Source organism: Mycteria americana, chromosome 11 (assembly GCF_035582795.1).
Source record: "Mycteria americana isolate JAX WOST 10 ecotype Jacksonville Zoo and Gardens chromosome 11, USCA_MyAme_1.0, whole genome shotgun sequence".
In the NCBI taxonomy this organism is placed as follows: domain Eukaryota; kingdom Metazoa; phylum Chordata; class Aves; order Ciconiiformes; family Ciconiidae; genus Mycteria; species Mycteria americana.
The window spans coordinates 8784689-8801236 of record NC_134375.1 but is presented as its reverse complement, the minus strand read 5'-3'; the positions used below and the strand labels follow the sequence as shown (position 1 = coordinate 8801236).

Below are 16548 nucleotides of genomic sequence, written 5' to 3'. Positions count from 1 at the left end.
CCCCAAACACACCCGGGCTTTGCTCGCCTGCTCCCTCCCCAGTGGCTGGGTGTGCTTTTCCCGACGGCTGTCCCTGTGTCCCCTGCCCACCTACGGGGATGTGGCCAGGGAGCTTTTGGCCATCTCCCATCTCCCTCCTGGAGGCTGGCTGGTGTAAAAAGAGTTTTGCTTCTCCGATAAAAAGGGAAGGGACTGGGAGTGTCAAAACCAAGCAGCTCTTGCTGTCCTCACTCTTTCTGTGACTCGTCTCCTTAGGTGCAAGCACCCTGGAGCCAGGATGGCCCACACACTGGGATCACTCGGTGCGACCACAGTTGCACTCTGGGTTTCTTCGTTTGCCCAGGTACGCTCACGTGATGCTAATATCCCATCCAGGACAGCATGGGCAAGCTGCAAAGCCCTGCTCTAGCTGTGGTGACTCACTCAAGTTCCCGGTGGGAAAGTCATCGCTCCTGGCAAGCTCCGACAGCCCAGAGGCAAATCGTTACTTGGCAGGTAAGCGATGTTGATGCGTCTTTTGATGCAACTGTTATCTCACAAATCCTTGCAAAACCTGACCAGTGCAGCCCAAATGTATGCTGGAGCATGCATGGAGCCTTTTGCTGTGAGCAAAGGGACTGCAGGTCAGAGGGAGATGGCTTTGGGCTGGAGCAGTGACAGGCAATTCTGTGCTGAGCAGTGTCCAGAGGAATGAAATGATGCCTTGTTTGTAAGGGGTGCACACACTCCCAAGCAATCCCTCAGAAATGGAGCTTCAATCTATCCAGGTAGAAGCATCAGAAGAGGAAAAGTGTTTCTGTAACCTGGGTGTCCTTTGTCAACTTCCCCCTGTCCTGTTATCTCCTCATTAGAAAAGAAGGGACAAGAACAAAAACCGTATATGGAGGACAAGCAAATATAGATGTGAAGTGCACTTCAAACAGCTCCATCCTTTCAACAAACCTTCTATTAGCCTTCTCTCCTCCCCAACACAAACTCCTTTTAATCATTAGCAAAAAGCCACTGTTTAGAAAGCAAGGACACTGCTCAGGGTACGCGTGGTAGGCATTTCCCAAGAGAAGCCAGCGAGCGCTAGCCCAAGGTCTTCTGAACTTGACTGCGACGCGGCGCAAGCGGCAGCTGCAAGGACTAGCACGGCGCTCAGCAACGTGGCAGGGCTGCGGGCAGAGCGCAGGGGTATGGTGGGCCTGTGACAACGTGCCCAGGCTGGCATGCTGGACCTGCTGCTGAAGATGCCAGTGACCCTTCTGCCAGGCACCCCAGCCTGAAACTGGAGTCACTCTGGATTTCACTGGAGCAGAATTGGACAGGAAGCATTAACAACATTTTGGAGTCAGCTTTAGCCAGTTACCCTGGCTGCAGCCCATACTTTTTGGCTGTATCACTGCATGTGTTAGTGCCCCCGTGGTCCTGGCATGCTGGGTATGGAGGAGGCGACCTCCAGAGAAAAACACACAGCACAAAGCAGCTTCTCCTGCACAACCGCCACCTGACACTACAGGGGCACAGCAAGCTTTATAACGCTTGGCAGGTTTTCCCCGGCAGATCTCAAAGCTGTTTGCCAGCGTGAGCAAGTTCAGGCATGTTACAGAAGACCTTCAGACTCGGAGGACAAATGAGATGTGTGGATGAGTTTAAACCACTGGGGTAAGACCAGGGTTTTGAAATCCCCAGGCTTGTGCCTTGACACTATGCCTGGGCTGTGGCCCAGACAGTCCAGCTGCCAGCCTGGCATCAATACCAGGCCCCGTGACGGTCCTGCTGATATCCCTGCTTGTTAGATATTGGCTTCGAAACCAAAGCAGGAGGTGTCGCATCCTCCTCAAAAATCCATCCTCCGATCCATCCTGGAGCAGGGCGCAGAACAACTGTTCAGTGAGACACCACGACTCACGGTGTTGGGCAGGACGGTGTATTTATGTCACGAGATGAGATCAGCCACACGGAGTAGGTCTGTCTGTCTGGAAAGAGTCTGAGTCAAGCGTGTCCTATTAAATTAGGGCTGGATTTTCAAAGGAGCTCAGCTCCCACTTAGGCTCTGTAACAAACAGGCAGATATTCAAAAGGAGTCAGACGTGTTGGGTCATACTGGCTGCTGAGCTGAAGTCCTTTGAATATCCAGCCAAAACCATCACCGTGCCTGTTGCTACAGGCAGAGCCCTTCTGAAATCCAGCCCCACTGTGGGCTCTGTGTTCTGGGAAACCCGGCTCATCTCTGCTCTCCCACATATTGCACTGCAGTAGGTGATGAAACCACGATAACCACCGTATCCTCATACATGTGGGGGAGCGGCTCCCTGTCAAAGCGTGGCTCTGGGAGCTTTGCCCTTTGATCAGTTCAGCAGCATGGGTCAGGAGAGCCAAGCGTGAAGGTTTCCTTGCCTTTTGTTCTGCAGAATTAGCGGAGTTAATCAGAGTGACAGCGACTTCTGCCTCGGCGCAGAAGAAAGGTCAGTGGCTCAGGCTGGCTGCGTGACTGTTTTCTAGGCGGTTGGAAAACAACACTGTGAAAGCTCATAGCATACATGCTGCTGGCACGGAGGCTCTCCCAACAGGGATCAGCGGGGGAGATGTCCCCATGGAGGGAAGGAGGCTGGAGGAGAAGGGCTCCACGCAGCTGGCTTGCCACTGCACCTCAATCATCCCCTTCTTTATGCTGCACAGTGAAGGTATACCGCTTTCTGTGTCACCGTGCACTGCTTTTCTCACGCGTCTGAGATGAAACGCTGCTCTCGGCCAATGTGCTCCTTAGCCACGCTGCTGGGCATGCGTCGTGCTGGGCTTGGGGTCCCTGTGTCACCTTGGGCACTCTGCTGTGGGGGGAGCTGCAGGGCACTGCACTGGCGTGTTAAGCCAGTGCTGGGTGTCCTCTTCCCACTGCATCCCCCCAGCACCTCCATGCCTCCAGCGGGGCAGGCCTTGCTATTGCTTTGACATCTTTCAGTCACTGTAATGCACTTCTGTGAACTTGCAAAAGCCCCCTCATGAGCTGCTCTTGAGCTGGGGACACTGGTGGTGCAACAGCCGCAGTGAGGGCTCTCCCTGGCAGCCCTGCCATGGCCTTGATTTCCCCACATCTTTTAACTATAGTTGAAGCAGTCACAAGAGTTGTGGCTCTCAGCAGAAGCGTTAATAAATCTGGCCTCTGTGTTTGTAATGTGACCTCTTACTTTCCTCTGATCCCAATTACAAGTGCTTGCTTTTGCTGTGGACGTCCACTCATGTGTCTAATTAGTGGATTCTTTCTGTCAAAGGTATTAGCACCCTCAACAGTGAGCCTTAATTTAAGTAGTTTACATTTGTCTGCAGCGTTCATGCCTTCATTTACCCCTGGTCCTGATTAAATGCATCTGGATATCTGCAGAGGGAGCTCTCATGATCTCTCCGTGGCTCTAATTAAAATGACCTGGATGTCCATGACATTGGTGCCTGTCAAGCCTGTCACCAGGAGGTGATGCCCACCTTGGAACTGGCTGAAGAACGTATAGGAGTCATTGTTGCTGAGAAAGGCCTCCACATCGAAGCCCTCCTGCAGTGCCTCATCCACCAGCTCTGGGCTGCAGAAGGCCCCTGCCGCCTCCGTCGGCCCATCCTGCCCGTCCGTTCCGCCGCTGAGGAAGACAATCTCGCACCTCCCTTGGGGGCTGCTGACTTTTGTAGCCTGTGCTCTGTACAGCCCCAGCCCCACGCGCAGGGCCAGCTCCTGGTTCCTCCCTCCCTTGCCGGTTCCTTGAAGCTTAACCGTGGTTTCTCCACCGGCCAGGATGCAGACTGGTCTTTCAGGCCCTAATCCTCGCAGGGCCTGTAGAAACTCGGCAAGGTTCAAACCCGGGATCTCTAGCTCTGCTGCCAGCTGCAAGAGATTCCCCCTCACCTCGTCACTCAGGGGCCCTTCTCCGAGGCCGGTGAAGCCTAGGCAGACCAGCTGGATCAGCTGGCAGTACAGCGTGGCGACACGGCCAACTTCCCCACAGATTGCTGCACTCAGAATCAGAGTTGTGTAGCCCAGGCCCTCGGCTTGGCGTCTGGCCTCATCTAAAGCCAGTGTATTTGACCCAATGATGATGTTGCAAACGTGGGAGTAGTCTTCCAGAGCAGTGGGCTTGGTGGGAGAGCTGGACAGGACCGTTTCCACTGACTTGGGCAGGTTGTGCAGCAGGTTGTATTTGGCAAGTACCTGAAGGCAGTCTTGGACACTGTGGGAGCTGGCAGCAGTGGGCCCACTCGCTATGACGTCCAGGGGGTCACCAATCACATCAGAAAGGATGAGGCTCACCACCTACAAAAAGAAACGCCCACGGATTATTGCGGGAGGCAGAGACAGGTGACCACGCAAGAGCTCTGGCATAAGCACTCCTCTGAGTTACGTTTGCGCCACCCCCATGTCAAAGCAGATGGAAACGGGCAGATCTTGGATCATTTTTGTTTTACGGTCCCTTGCCCTTCTCAAACCCACAGATCTACAGTGTCCTTTGATGCTGCACCATCACATTGGAAGACGTAACCCGTGACACTGCGCTTGTCAGGCTGATAACGTAGTGTGGGTTCAGCGATGGCATGCGCTGAGAACAGCCCCCGGGGAGCTGAGGGTCAGACCCAGCCTCAAAAGCGCTGTGGTGGAGCACCAGCACATTGGAAGTACCTGCTGGGTGAGGGCTGGGGTCTGCTGAAAGTGGTGTGATGGGACAGCCAACATTTGCCAAGTTTGAATTACCTGTCTTCCACCTCTGTCTCCCTGAGAGTTTGGGTCCTTGGTGACATCTGAGCCACAGAGTCCCAAAACAGCGTGCAAAGGTTGTTCACTCAGTAAGGAGAAAAACCCTGCAAGCATGCTTAGGTCAGTTGCTTAAACCCCTATTTTGAGGGCAGATGCGTGATCTCTAGGCAAGCAGGGGCTTCCCCTTAGTTACCTGTGCGGGATATGCGAGCCGGGCCAGCCCTCCACCCTTTAGCAAGGACAGAGTCTTCCGTACAATGTTCAGCTCCTGTATGGCAGCTCCTCGGGAAGCCAGCATCTTTGTGAGTTTCTCCTTCTCTTCGAGGAGGATGGGAAGGATGGGAGCAGGCAGTAGAGCTGATCCACCCCCTAGGATGCAGAAGAGATGGCAAGGACATCAGGACAGCAGGAAAAGGAGGACAGGAGGAAAGCAAGGCTGTTCAACGCTTGAGCCTTTCCTCTTCCCTCACCAGTGCGCAGTGGGAAGGCAGGTGTGGTTGGGGAACTATGCTAACACCTCTGGAGAATTCAGTCTTCACCAATGGATTTTAATCACTGCTGCCCTGCGCTGTCTGCAGTCAGCTACACTTCACCCAGGTGGTGTAAACCTCACTGGACCAGGGTACCGCATGCCTGCAGTGTTGCGGGGATGACAGAGAAGGGCCAGCAGTTACTATCCCCACAACATCAGGATACTAGTGTGTCATCACACTGATTTTTCAAGGGCTACCTAGATGGGTGAGCAGGGAGCACGGGCTCCATGACTCACACAGCAGTCAGTGCTAAGCAGATGGAGACACTGCCTGCTTTGCTGGCTCCATTTATTCAGGACAGTGTGTAAAAACACCAGCTACGGCTGCAGCAAGATCGGAAACTGCTGAACTGCACTCATCTAGGCCTGGGAGGAAAGGAAAGGGGGAGAGAGTAACACAAAGGAGAAAGCGCACCCAGAGCCCAGGGTGACAGCGTCATTGATGGGAATCCTGTCTGATACAAGCGGGCATTGGAAATGCAGAAAAGAAGGCAATGAAAAAAGGCTCTAATGGAAAAGTGGAATGGATGGACAATACAGAGTAGAAAGGAGCAAGATCTGAGCAGAGAGTGAACATGCATAGAAGTGCAGCTGAAACCTACTGTCAAAAGGCAAAGCCTGCTCAGAGGTTTGAGACAAATCAGCATCAATAAAACATGATGAGCAAGAAAAACAAATGCAAATGCCTGTGTTTCAGTCAATAGCTGGGGATCTAGCTGAGAGGCAGGAGCAGTTGGGGACCGGCTGCTGTGTGGGAGTGCACATGCATAGGGAGTCACAGCCACGGGGAGATCCTGTACAGGCTCCCTGAAGGGCTGAGGAGTCTCTTGGAGATCCCCATAGCCAAAGGACAGGAGGAAGCCCAGGGGAATCCCCAGCAAGCACAGCTAGATTCCAGTTGCTTGGGTGTTTGCCTAACGGCACTACTCTCTGCAACAGATCAGGCTCCAGCATCCACAGAGGAACAATCACTGAGCAGAGGAGATCAAGGGGTTTCTACAGAGCTGCTCCAATCCCCTGAATGCTTTTGCCCTGTGATACCCACTCACCCAGCCGAGCTCAGGCTGGGGCGACGTCACTGCATCCCTCTGATGCACAGTATCTACCTTCCTTACACAGCCCTAGGTCTGCGGACAGCCCGGGGGCCCAGCAGACAGGGCCTGGGGGTGTTCAGGGCTGACCCTGCAAGGCATGCAGCTCACTGTGCTGGAGCCTGGGGACCTCATTTCCACTGGCCGGGAAGCAGCAAAGCCCTGGAAAGCATCAGGCCTGAACCTCAGCTTACAGACACACCCCTGCACAAATTTAGAGCGTGCAAGTCCACCAAGTGCTTGCTTCTCCAAATCTGCATCCCCAAATGTAAAGAGGGGGCAGGAAGAAAGCGTTTCCTTGCCAAGGGGTGAGAGCAGCTGGCAGGCTGTGCCCAGAGGTGCCATCTGACAGTGGTGGCACAACCGCAGGACCCAGCCTGTGCAGCTCAGCCTCTCCCTAGTGCTGGGAGATAGTGTGTCCACTGCAGCAGTAGGTAGCCCCGTGCCCTCCCCTGCTGCATCCCTGGAGAAAGTCTGGTGGGAGAAGGGAGAGGAAAAATCACAGAGGTGCGAGTGTTAGTGCTGAAAGGGCCAGCACAGTGCAGCACTCCCCTGCTGCATGGCCATGTGTGGGCAGGCAGCTGGAGGGCCATCAGCAGAGCCCATTCCCTGGGATCCCCACGCTACCTGAGATAAGCACAAGGAGCAGGTCATCCACAGTCAGACCCTCAGCCAGCTCCTGGATGGCAACTGCTCCCCTCAGAGCCTCTGGGTCTGGGAGGTTGTTCCTGGCACCTTCGATAACCTGGATTTTGCTGTGTGGCTTCAGGAGCATCTCCCTGGGGAGGTAAGAGAGGCAATCACAACACTGACGCGTGCACCTACAGAGGCAGCCAGGCTGTCACTCAGCAGGCAAATGGGCCTGGTGCACCAGAGGTGCACAGCGAGTGACCAGGACAGGGAGGTAGCCTTTGCTGAGTGTCTCTTCCCCAGGGCTGGGGAGGCAGCACATCTAGTACAGGAGGTGGGCTGTGGCACTGGGACGTGATCGAGGTTGAAGACCAGAGCAATGTGGTGGACAGGGGGGGCACCAGAGCGAGGGCAGCTGGAAAGGACTGAAGGGGTTCACAGTAACATCCCACAGAGGATAAATCTGGCAGCCTACCCCCCAAACTGTCCAGACACAGCCCCCCTTACTGCATTCCTGCTCGCTGCAGGCTCTCCTGGATGCCTAGCGGCACATTGATGATCCCCCGAATGAGGTGGTCTCCCAGGATCTCTTCTGCTGCTGCGGCCATCCCCAGCACAGCTTTGCCAAAACCCACCAGGTATAGGTCCCTCTTCACTGGAAAGACCTGGCCCTTCACCAGCAGCTGAGGGCACCCATCTCCCTGGAGCTTCACAGCCTTCTTCAACATCGGAGCTGGCCGGACGGTGCCCACTGCGCTGCGGAAGAGGGTCAGCGCGTGCTCGCGGAGGGACATGCTGCGCAGGGCAGCTGGGCTGAGTCAATCTGCTTGGTGGGGTGGGCTTGTACACACTGCCGACACTGGCAAGGCCTCGAGAGCTGGGGCAGCCAGCACCCTCCAACCTGCAAGGGAAAGTGAACACTAGCAGAAGAGACAGGGCTGTCACAGAGAGAGTAGGGAGGCCAAAACATAAACCATGGAGCTCTAGTTCCTGTTTCCTCTAGATGAAGGTGCCACATCAGCAGCATTTTCAAACCTCTGCCCAGGCAGGAGGGAGGGAAGGACAGTGTCACATTCAAACTGCCTGTCAGCTTGTGGTTCCCCTGCAATCCCATCACCTCCCACAGGGAAGGTGAGCCCTGCTAGCCAGCTTCTCCATCACTGTAGATTTGCCACTGGCAAGCCATCATTTCTATTTGCTCAGCATTTGACGCCTTTCCAAACTGTGGAAGCTGCTCTCTGTCCTGGAGAGAGCAGGGTGTCTGGGTGGAACAGCTTTTCACTACATTAACTCCCTTCCTCACGCTAGCCAAATGCTGATCTCATTCTCTGGCTGCGCATTGCCCCATGTGTCCCTGCAGCATCACACATGGACTTTGGAGAAACAAGAGGCTTGCTGGCTGCCTGATCCCTTGCTGCTGGTGGCCACAGTGAGACCAGTAATGAGGTTTCCCCACCAAACAGCAAATTAACACAAGGCTTCATTCGCCTTTAATTTTTAGTCCTCTCATTATCCATTAAAATCACATTTAGAGCCCAAATAGGACTTCAGATCCAAGCAAAGTTGCCAGCCATGTCTGTGAAAGCCCATTTGAGCTAGTCTCCACTGAGTATTAGCATTATATGCAACAGAGATGAGCGTGGACCAAAGTATCTCAACCGCTCAAGGGCAGACACTTGTCCTGACAGAGGAAAGGCAGCCCCTGCCAACATGCATGCATCTATTCCCTCCCAGTGTTTCTCCTTCCCTCTGTTAACTGGCAGCAGGTTCACTGCTGGTTTCTCAGGATCAAAGATCCTTGTGATCTGCATCTCTCCCGCTCACGGCAATTATGGTGCAGGCAATTAAGGCAGGGGGCCAGGAGGCTGAAGCAGCCCAGGCAACACACTCAAACACAGACCCATTCAAATTACCTGAGAGAGTTAATCCTCTCTCTAGTAAATGGATGCGTTTCAGTGCAAGGCCAGTGGCTGGCTTCTTCTGGGAGAGCTCACGAGTCCAGAGGTCTCTTTGTCCTAACACTCCCATAGCATTGCAAAGTGTTAATCATTAAGCCAGACAAGATTTCCAACAGCTCCTCTGGGTCTAAATCTGCCCTATTTTGCTGCAAGGACCCAGAGGCTCTGTGAAAACCTCCACACAAGCACCTTCTCAGGCAATGAAACTTGGGCACACTCTGAAATCTATTGGACAAGGGACTTGCAGGTAAAACTATATGGACAATCATGGGTTTGCCAGAGAAAAAAACGATTAAATGCTTAAGAGAAACAGATTTTAAAGGCAAAACACAGGGCAGATACATTACCTATCTACACTCCCTTTAGATACTGGTCAGGACTAGCTTTTCAATCACGAGGAGAGATAAAAGACAGGGTGTCCTGACCGCTTTGTTACTAGACTCCTAAACTTCAGGGCAGTTAGCGCTGCCAGCAGTTTAAACCACTGAGCCTCAGCCCTCTTAGAATGAGGGCCAGAGTAACCGTGCTAACACCAGTGAAGTCAGCTGTACACCTCTCAGGAACTGAGATTAGCATCTCCGTTCCCAGCAGGTCTCCGATTCACCTGGCAGCACAGCACAATCAGAGGAAGGTGTTACAAAACAGAGGTGCATCACGCCCCAGGTCGCCTCGTCTGAGCTGCGATACAGGGTTTGCAGAAGTGGTTGGAGAACAAGGCTTAAATGGAGCCAGGGGAGTTTAAGAAAATAAAGCCCCAAAGCTTTTAACAGGCTCCGTCTCTGCCTTGATGTTTCTGTGCATGGCTGACCCTGAAGACCAGGGGAATTGAGCACAACCAGACCTGCAGCTGCGGCTCCTGTCACACGTGCCCTCCCGGCGGCTCTGCTCAGCTCCAACTCCAGACACAACACAGCAGGCGTGAGTTGTTTAAAAGCAATCCTCTCCTACTGGAGCTGAAAAAAATAAATGCCAGCTTAATTCATCTAGCACTTGTGTACATACTGCTAATGCTTGCTCTGGAAAGCATTTCGCTACAATAGCAGGCATGTAATGCGTTTTCTGCACTCTGAACTCAGATTATATTTTAACCATCAAGGCCTGATCCAGCATCTGTTGAAGTCAGCATGCGTCTTTCCATTGCTTCTAAAGATTTTACGGCACGCTGTCTGACACTGATCTCAGTGCACAGGTGTAAATGCAGAGTAAATCCGGTGTAAAACCCCCTTGCAGTCAGAGGTTATCCAACTTTACACCAACGCAACAGAGAGCTGAATTTGGCACAGACCCATTAGCTTTGGAGGTCTCGGTGTGTAACTCTGCTCCTTGTCAGCTCTGATTAGACACGCAGGCTCACTGGAGGCTCCCCTTGGAATGGGGGTGCTGCTAATGATGCCACAAATCCATTTTTATGTAATTTATTTATACACTCTCAGGCACTGGGTATTAAATGTCATCAGGGAACAACTATAAACCAGTGCTATGAAATCTACTGTAGATATTAACAAAAAATAAAACTCCTACTCATTTTACTAGGGCTTTAAAAACAAGATCAAGAGAACTGAACATCACCCCACACAAAGACATAGGCAGCCCTGGAAAGAAAAATAATCCAAATGGCAGCTCTCAGACTACCTCCACGGACAGTGGGTCTAGAAATGATGTAATTGCCAGTTAGGTGCTGTGTATTGCATGTGGGGAAATTACATCCTCACATCCCTGTGTTTTCCTCTTCCCACTGCTGGCTAGGAGGAATCTGGGCTGGGAAAAGGGGCTGATGATGTGACTCATATTGCTTCACGCACTAATCTTTGTTCCCCAGTTTCTCAGGGAAATCACATAAGGATGAATGAGCCCTCTTCTATATGGATATAAGGTGGCATGCTACAGGCACTAGCGGGACTCAGGTTTCCCTTTGTCCCTGCTTGGGATAATTTGGAGTTGGGGTATAGACAGTCTTTTGGAAAGTTTTCTAGAAGTTTGCGCTAAGCTTAGGAGGAAAATGATGCTAAGAACCGCCTGTTCCAAAGAGAGCAGGAGGACTGTAAGGGGTTTAGATTAATCCCCTTTAAATGAAAAGTTCCTCAGCTTTCATTGATGAATAATGTTCACCATCTACATACTTGTCTGCATGCGTTACCATTGTAAATTCTGCCTTCACAGGGCTCCTCCTAAGTCTGCAGAAACTTCCACTGTTAACTCTCACAACAAAAAGCAGCAAAACCCCAGCTCCTCATTTTCACCATCTCTGGCAAAGAGGGAAGGAGAGGAGCTGGCCTGTGAAAAAATACAGGCAAAGCGCTCGTTTGCATTACCTTTCATTAACTTTTTAATTAGAGCAATTCTGCAGGCGAGGAGCCAAAGTCAGAGGGAGACAGAAGCAATCCAGCACGAGGGGCAGAAATGTGGTAAGCTGCCAGGTAAATTGGATGGTGGCATGAGACCAAAAGCATGGACATAGGGGGGCATAGTCTGAGCCATAAACTTGGAGTCACACTGGGGAGGAAAAGAGCGAACGAACAAGCTAGCCGTGGACATGCAGTGAGAAAAACTCGCTCCATGGCAGGTACTTGAAAGCCAGAAAAATATTCCCTTCTAGGGGCCAGTCTGCCATCGCTGGGCCGAGCTGAGCTATTCCAGATGCTGTGGTTGGAGGTTTGTTCAAGGGTTTGCATCATGGGCTTGTGGTTTTCTTGAAGTTGGGGCAACTGGGCTTGTTGCAGGCCAACCCAATCACACATCCCGAACGTTTCAAGTGCTGCAAGACTGGAGGATGCTGTGAATTAATGCTACGGGATGGTTAATTTAGCTGAGATCTTCAGGGGTCTAAGTTAGTTTATTTTTAATGTCATTGGGACTTCTCTGGATTTCCCCCAGTGTGGCAGTGGTCGGTGGCTGGCCCACCATGTACAGGGTCAACTCCAAAATCCCTGAGGGGCTTGGAAAATATTTGAGATGGCACTGGATCAAACCCCAGTTGTTCAAGGATAATTTTGAGCTCAAGCTCTAAAAGACAGATTACATCTTTGTTACAGCAGTAAACTACCAGACACAGCAAGTTTTAGCAGTGTCTCTTGCTACTCGTTTTTCTTGCTACATGACTTTCTTCTGGCCTCTTGGTACATAAATTACCGTTAGACTCACCGAGGCTTACCGCTTCCATTTTTCATGCATTACCATGGGAGTTTACCTATGAAGTACAACAGAGTGGAGATTTTACTGCCTTAAACTCCCATGTTCCCACTTACTGACACATCTTTTCTATCATTTGATATATCAACTTTAATTTGCCTGGTGAGCCCTGCTCAAACTCAAACTGGCTGCTCCAGATGGTCCCAAAAGCATTATGAGAAAATTTTCCAGGAGATGCACTGAACCCAGGAGGGAAACAAAGTGGTGAAGGTTTGTTCCAAGTGACTATTCTGGGAGGATTAGATGGGGGATTTTTCAAGACTAATCTCTTTAAATGAAAATTTCAGAATTTGATTAATTTTTTAATCGGCACATGGATTTGCATAAAATTACCGCACTGCCTCATTTACACTTTGTAAAAGAGAAAATGCCTGCAGCTAGGATGGACCACCTTATCGCTGGTCAGCTATGAAGGGTCCAGCACACAAGTGGGTGCGCAGGGACAGGGTGAAAGGTCCTTTTGCCCCTGCTCACTGTGGTGCTCCTGCATCCATAACTGGGAAAGAGGATGACGGTGGACAGAAGCAGTACGATGAGACCAGAGAGCTGCATAGAGGGTTTGCCAGGCAGGCAAGGGAGAAAGTAGGATGGAGTCTGAATACCTTTGCTTCAAGAATATGCTGAGCTTTGGGAAACCCAGGAGTCCTAATTTCTAATACATGGCTTTCTATATGTTTCTTGGAAAAGAAATATGTTGCTCTCATGACTGATTTACTCACCAGGAAAGTGTCAACAGGGTCTCTTTGCCTTTGATGGGGAATGTAGCCTAAGGCCAAACACAGGGAAGATAAGTGTTCTGTTCAGCATTTTATATATATAGATCAGTATCATTAGTAAAAAAATTAACTGGATTTGACATATGCATCTTACTAGTTTTTCTAGGTCACACTCCCTTCACTCCCTATATACCTTTTGGAAATGATTTTCCCATGCACTGGGGATTGCAGGGAAGAAAAATTTTTCACTAAAAAATCCTTCTGTAGCTCAACGCGGAACAGTACTACCCTGAAGCCAAGTCCATGCCAAGTCTACTTCCTTTCATGCTGTAATTTCTCAAACTCCCTATTCTGAGTCAACCTGCAATCAAAGTTGAGAGTCATTTAAAACACAGGGAAGGATCATAGTATTCTAGAGAAGATGAAAAGTTGCCAGCCTTGAGGACTGGAATAATAGGAAGGGGTCGAAACTCAGTACTGCAAAATACAAGGTCATGCTCTTTGGGATTAATAGCAAAAAATTATGAGCTCCTCAGTTGGAAGTAACATAAGAGGAGAAAGAGCCAGGAATATTAATCAGTCACAGGATGACAATTATGGCTGCCCTCTAGGCTAAGACAAGGGGCTATGGGGAAAGTGTCAGATGTAATCTACCTTGACTTTAGTGAGGTTTTTGACACCGTTCTCATGACCACACTGAAGAAGTGTGGGCTGGGCAAACACACTGTTAGACTTGCTGAAAAACAGCTTGACCACTGGGCTCAGAGGGTAGGAATCAGTGGCTCAGGGTCCAGCTGACAGCTGGTAATCAACAGGGACTCTGCTGGGGTTCATGTCACCCTACGGCTTCATTAGTGACCTGGAGGGTCGCGCAGAGTGCCTAATTTGTGGGAAGTGTTGACAGAGCCACCTTCCAGAGGAACCGCGATAAACTCAAGGTCAGGGCCAACAGAACAGAAATCTTATGATGCTCAGCAAGGAGAAGTGTGAAGTTTTGCTGCTGGGGTAGGATCCCCGTGCATCAGGGTGGGCTGGGAACCAAGTGGTGCAACCAACTAAGGAGCAACCTAATAGCAGCTACAACTACTTGAAGGGTAGTTATAAAGACAGCGGGGATGAACCCTTCTTGCTAGTGGGAGAAACTGTAAGAAGGAGCAATGGCCACAATTTGCAAGTCAGGACATTCACATTGGACATTAGCAAAATAGAGAGGGTCGCACAGCACTGACTGGATCAGGCGACTCAGAGAAGCTGTGGTATCCATGCTAGGTGTTTTTCAGCATTTGGCTAGACAAAGCCATGGCCAAGCTGATCTTGTACTGGTGAGACTCCTGCGCTGAGCAGGAGAGTGGAGCAGGCAGCTCCAGAGGTCCCTTCTCCCCACACTTCTGTGATTCCATGTTGTAACAGAAGGGACAGGGTTGATGCTCCAAAGCATCACGCTTAGTTTCAAGAGCCCATAACGAGATGCCAAGTTGTAGGATACAAACCCTCCACACAAGCCTTCAGTCATAACCGTTACCCACTGAGAATCATCACTCCCAGCAGAGTCCAACAGAAATATATTCACCTGAGTAGTGTTGTTTCCAGAAGCACCTCTCTGAAATTCATGTCCACCCATCTGAGCAAGCACGGGTCTGTCTGTATTGTGCAGGTTACGGTGGTATCTAATATAGAAATGCATAGGTAGAATGACTGCATTTGATCAATATTACTCAAGCAGCAATTAAACATTTTTTCCATTAACTAGTTTTGCAGGGGCATTATCCATAATTCCTACTTAATGTGACATTTTGCTAGGAGATCCAATTATCCTGCCAGATAAATTCCAGCTTGGTATAAACTGACAAACTACGTTCCAACGATTAGGAAGAAAGGCAGAAGAAAGAATAAAAAGGGAGTGACAAAATATCAAATCAACAACCCACGGTGTTATACAACTCTAAAACTTAGCTAAGTATTGTAGGTGTTTTGAAGTAAATTGTCTTATGATGGTATTGGTGAGTCACCTTCAGGGCCCACATGAAATAATCCGGGCTTTGATCGTGCAATTTACAGTATGCAAGAGGCATGCCGTTCTGCACTTCTCTAAAACCTCTCATCCTATGAAAATCAATCATAGGTTTTGGACTGACCTGCAGTGGGGTAGCTGACCCTGAGACCCTCGGAAGTAACGAAGGCGTCTTTTGTTGAGTGTCCCTAGACTCCTGTGTGAAAACCTTGTCTCCGTTTCAAAGTAAAAATCGGTGAATCATTCTGACGAGCCAATCCCATCACAGCATGAAAGGGTGAATTGCGTTAGATGTCTGAACCTGTAATGGTGAACGCCAGTAAGCAAACAGTAAGAGCAAGTAATCTCAGAAAAGGCTTTTGTTTCACTAAATCGTATATGCACATAAAATAATTAAGCATGTTTGAATAACGTGCAAGCAGACCTTTCACAATAGTTCCCGGACTTACTGTTGTTTGACCACAGGAGGGCAATATTATTCTAAAAGCAAAATCAAACTCAATTGTGGAGACTATGAAAGGAAAATGCAATTAACATTTATGAAGGCATCGATGGTTTTTTTTTTGTTTTGATTCTGAGTTTCTGGAGGACCGAAATGACAGAAGATCTGGTGTCCTTCCAAAATTAAAATAGTGGGGTGCTGGAAATCTTCATGGGGTGGGAGATTCTCACAGCTACTGTTATACTCCAGGAACAACTGTTTAAGGTATGAGATGTACCAAAATACGAACACAGAGCCTGACATCAAGAGTCATGATAGAAAAAAATAACAGTTCCAAGGTGTCTGTGTTGGAGCACCAGCCCCAAAAGCCAAGGCGTCTTTCTCCAAGGTTAAGCGTGTGCTGCTCATCTTTACCTGACCTCGTAGGTGGTGGAAGACCGTCGTGCTATAGCTGCGGTGTTTCTGTAGTACTGCTTGGAGGCCAGTTTTTAGAAAAATAAAAAATACTGGGAAATAAAAACGTGTAGTAATAAACTGAAATTAGGGGGGGGGGGGGAAGAACGAGAAAGTGATCGCTGTGTATGTCAACGGAGGGGGATCTGGCCCCGGCCTCGCAGTGGGGAGGGACACGGGCGGGAACGGGCGCTCGCCAAGGACCTGCGCTCAGGGCTGTCCCCAGCAGATCCCCTTGTCACTGCGGGTCCCCTACGGGACCCCCGAGGGGCCGGCGCAGGCCACGCGCCCCCCAAATCCTGCTTTCTCGCTAGTTACCACAGGCAACGCGGAAAAATACGCTAGGTTCCGCATCGGGCATGTTACGCGCCGCGTCAATCTCGCCCGGGGGTCCCTGGCCGCCGCCAAGCGCGCAGGCCCCGGGCGGGAGCGCGGCTTCACCTCACGTTCCCCCCGCGACGCGAGGGGGTCCGGCCCTGCCCGGCACCGGAAGTGACGCCCCCAGCGGCGCGAAGCCGTTGCCCGCTTTACGGGATGACGTCACGCCCTCAACCCTACTTCCCTGCACCCCGCGAGGCACGGGTGGGTGGGTAATGACGGCTCGGCCCCGCTGCGCCCGCCCGGCCCTGCTCTCGATCGCCCCTTCCCACCTCGGGCCCCGCGAGGGGCGGGGACGCTGACAGCCACCCCGGCCGGCGGAGGGCAGGCCTTCCTGCCACACTCAATATGGCCGCCGGGCACAGGACACCTCTCCGCAGCGCCCTCCCCAATCCCAGCAGGCCGTGCGCGCGCCCCGCCCCCCCGCCGAG

The 16548-nt window shown here is 51.1% G+C and overlaps 1 protein-coding gene across 4 annotated transcripts; it reads right to left on the bottom strand.

Annotated features, from left to right (window-relative positions):
- Positions 1-314: 314 nt before the first annotated feature.
- GLYCTK (glycerate kinase) lies at positions 315-16465 on the bottom strand. Of its 4 annotated transcripts, XM_075513870.1 has the most exons (9): positions 15701-16271; positions 14969-15145; positions 14404-14500; positions 12837-12883; positions 9770-9881; positions 7478-7871; positions 6968-7119; positions 4911-5086; positions 315-4279 (listed from the first exon to the last, which is right to left on the bottom strand). In XM_075513870.1, exons 6-9 carry the CDS (start codon positions 7762-7764, stop codon positions 3374-3376), a joined length of 1521 nt encoding a protein of 506 aa, XP_075369985.1. In that variant the 5' UTR covers positions 7765-7871; positions 9770-9881; positions 12837-12883; positions 14404-14500; positions 14969-15145; positions 15701-16271; the 3' UTR covers positions 315-3373. The 4 variants fall into 4 exon arrangements, with proteins under 4 accessions (XP_075369985.1, XP_075369983.1, XP_075369982.1 ...); XM_075513868.1 differs by lacking the exons at positions 12837-12883; positions 15701-16271 and adding an exon at positions 16390-16465; XM_075513867.1 differs by lacking the exon at positions 12837-12883.
- Positions 16466-16548: the final 83 nt, after the last annotated feature.

Excerpts from the sequence above, each read along its gene's own strand:
- GLYCTK (XM_075513868.1), bottom strand. The coding sequence starts at position 7,764 with ATGTCCCTCCGCGAGCACGCGCTGACCCTCTTCCGCAGCGCAGTGGGC. Across the intron at positions 5,087-6,967 it reads GCTCCTTGTGCTTATCTCAG|GGGGTGGATCAGCTCTACTG; the intron begins GTAGCGTGGGGA and ends TCTGCATCCTAG. Across the intron at positions 4,280-4,910 it reads GGCTCGCATATCCCGCACAG|GTGGTGAGCCTCATCCTTTC; the intron begins GTAACTAAGGGG and ends TTCTTTTTGTAG.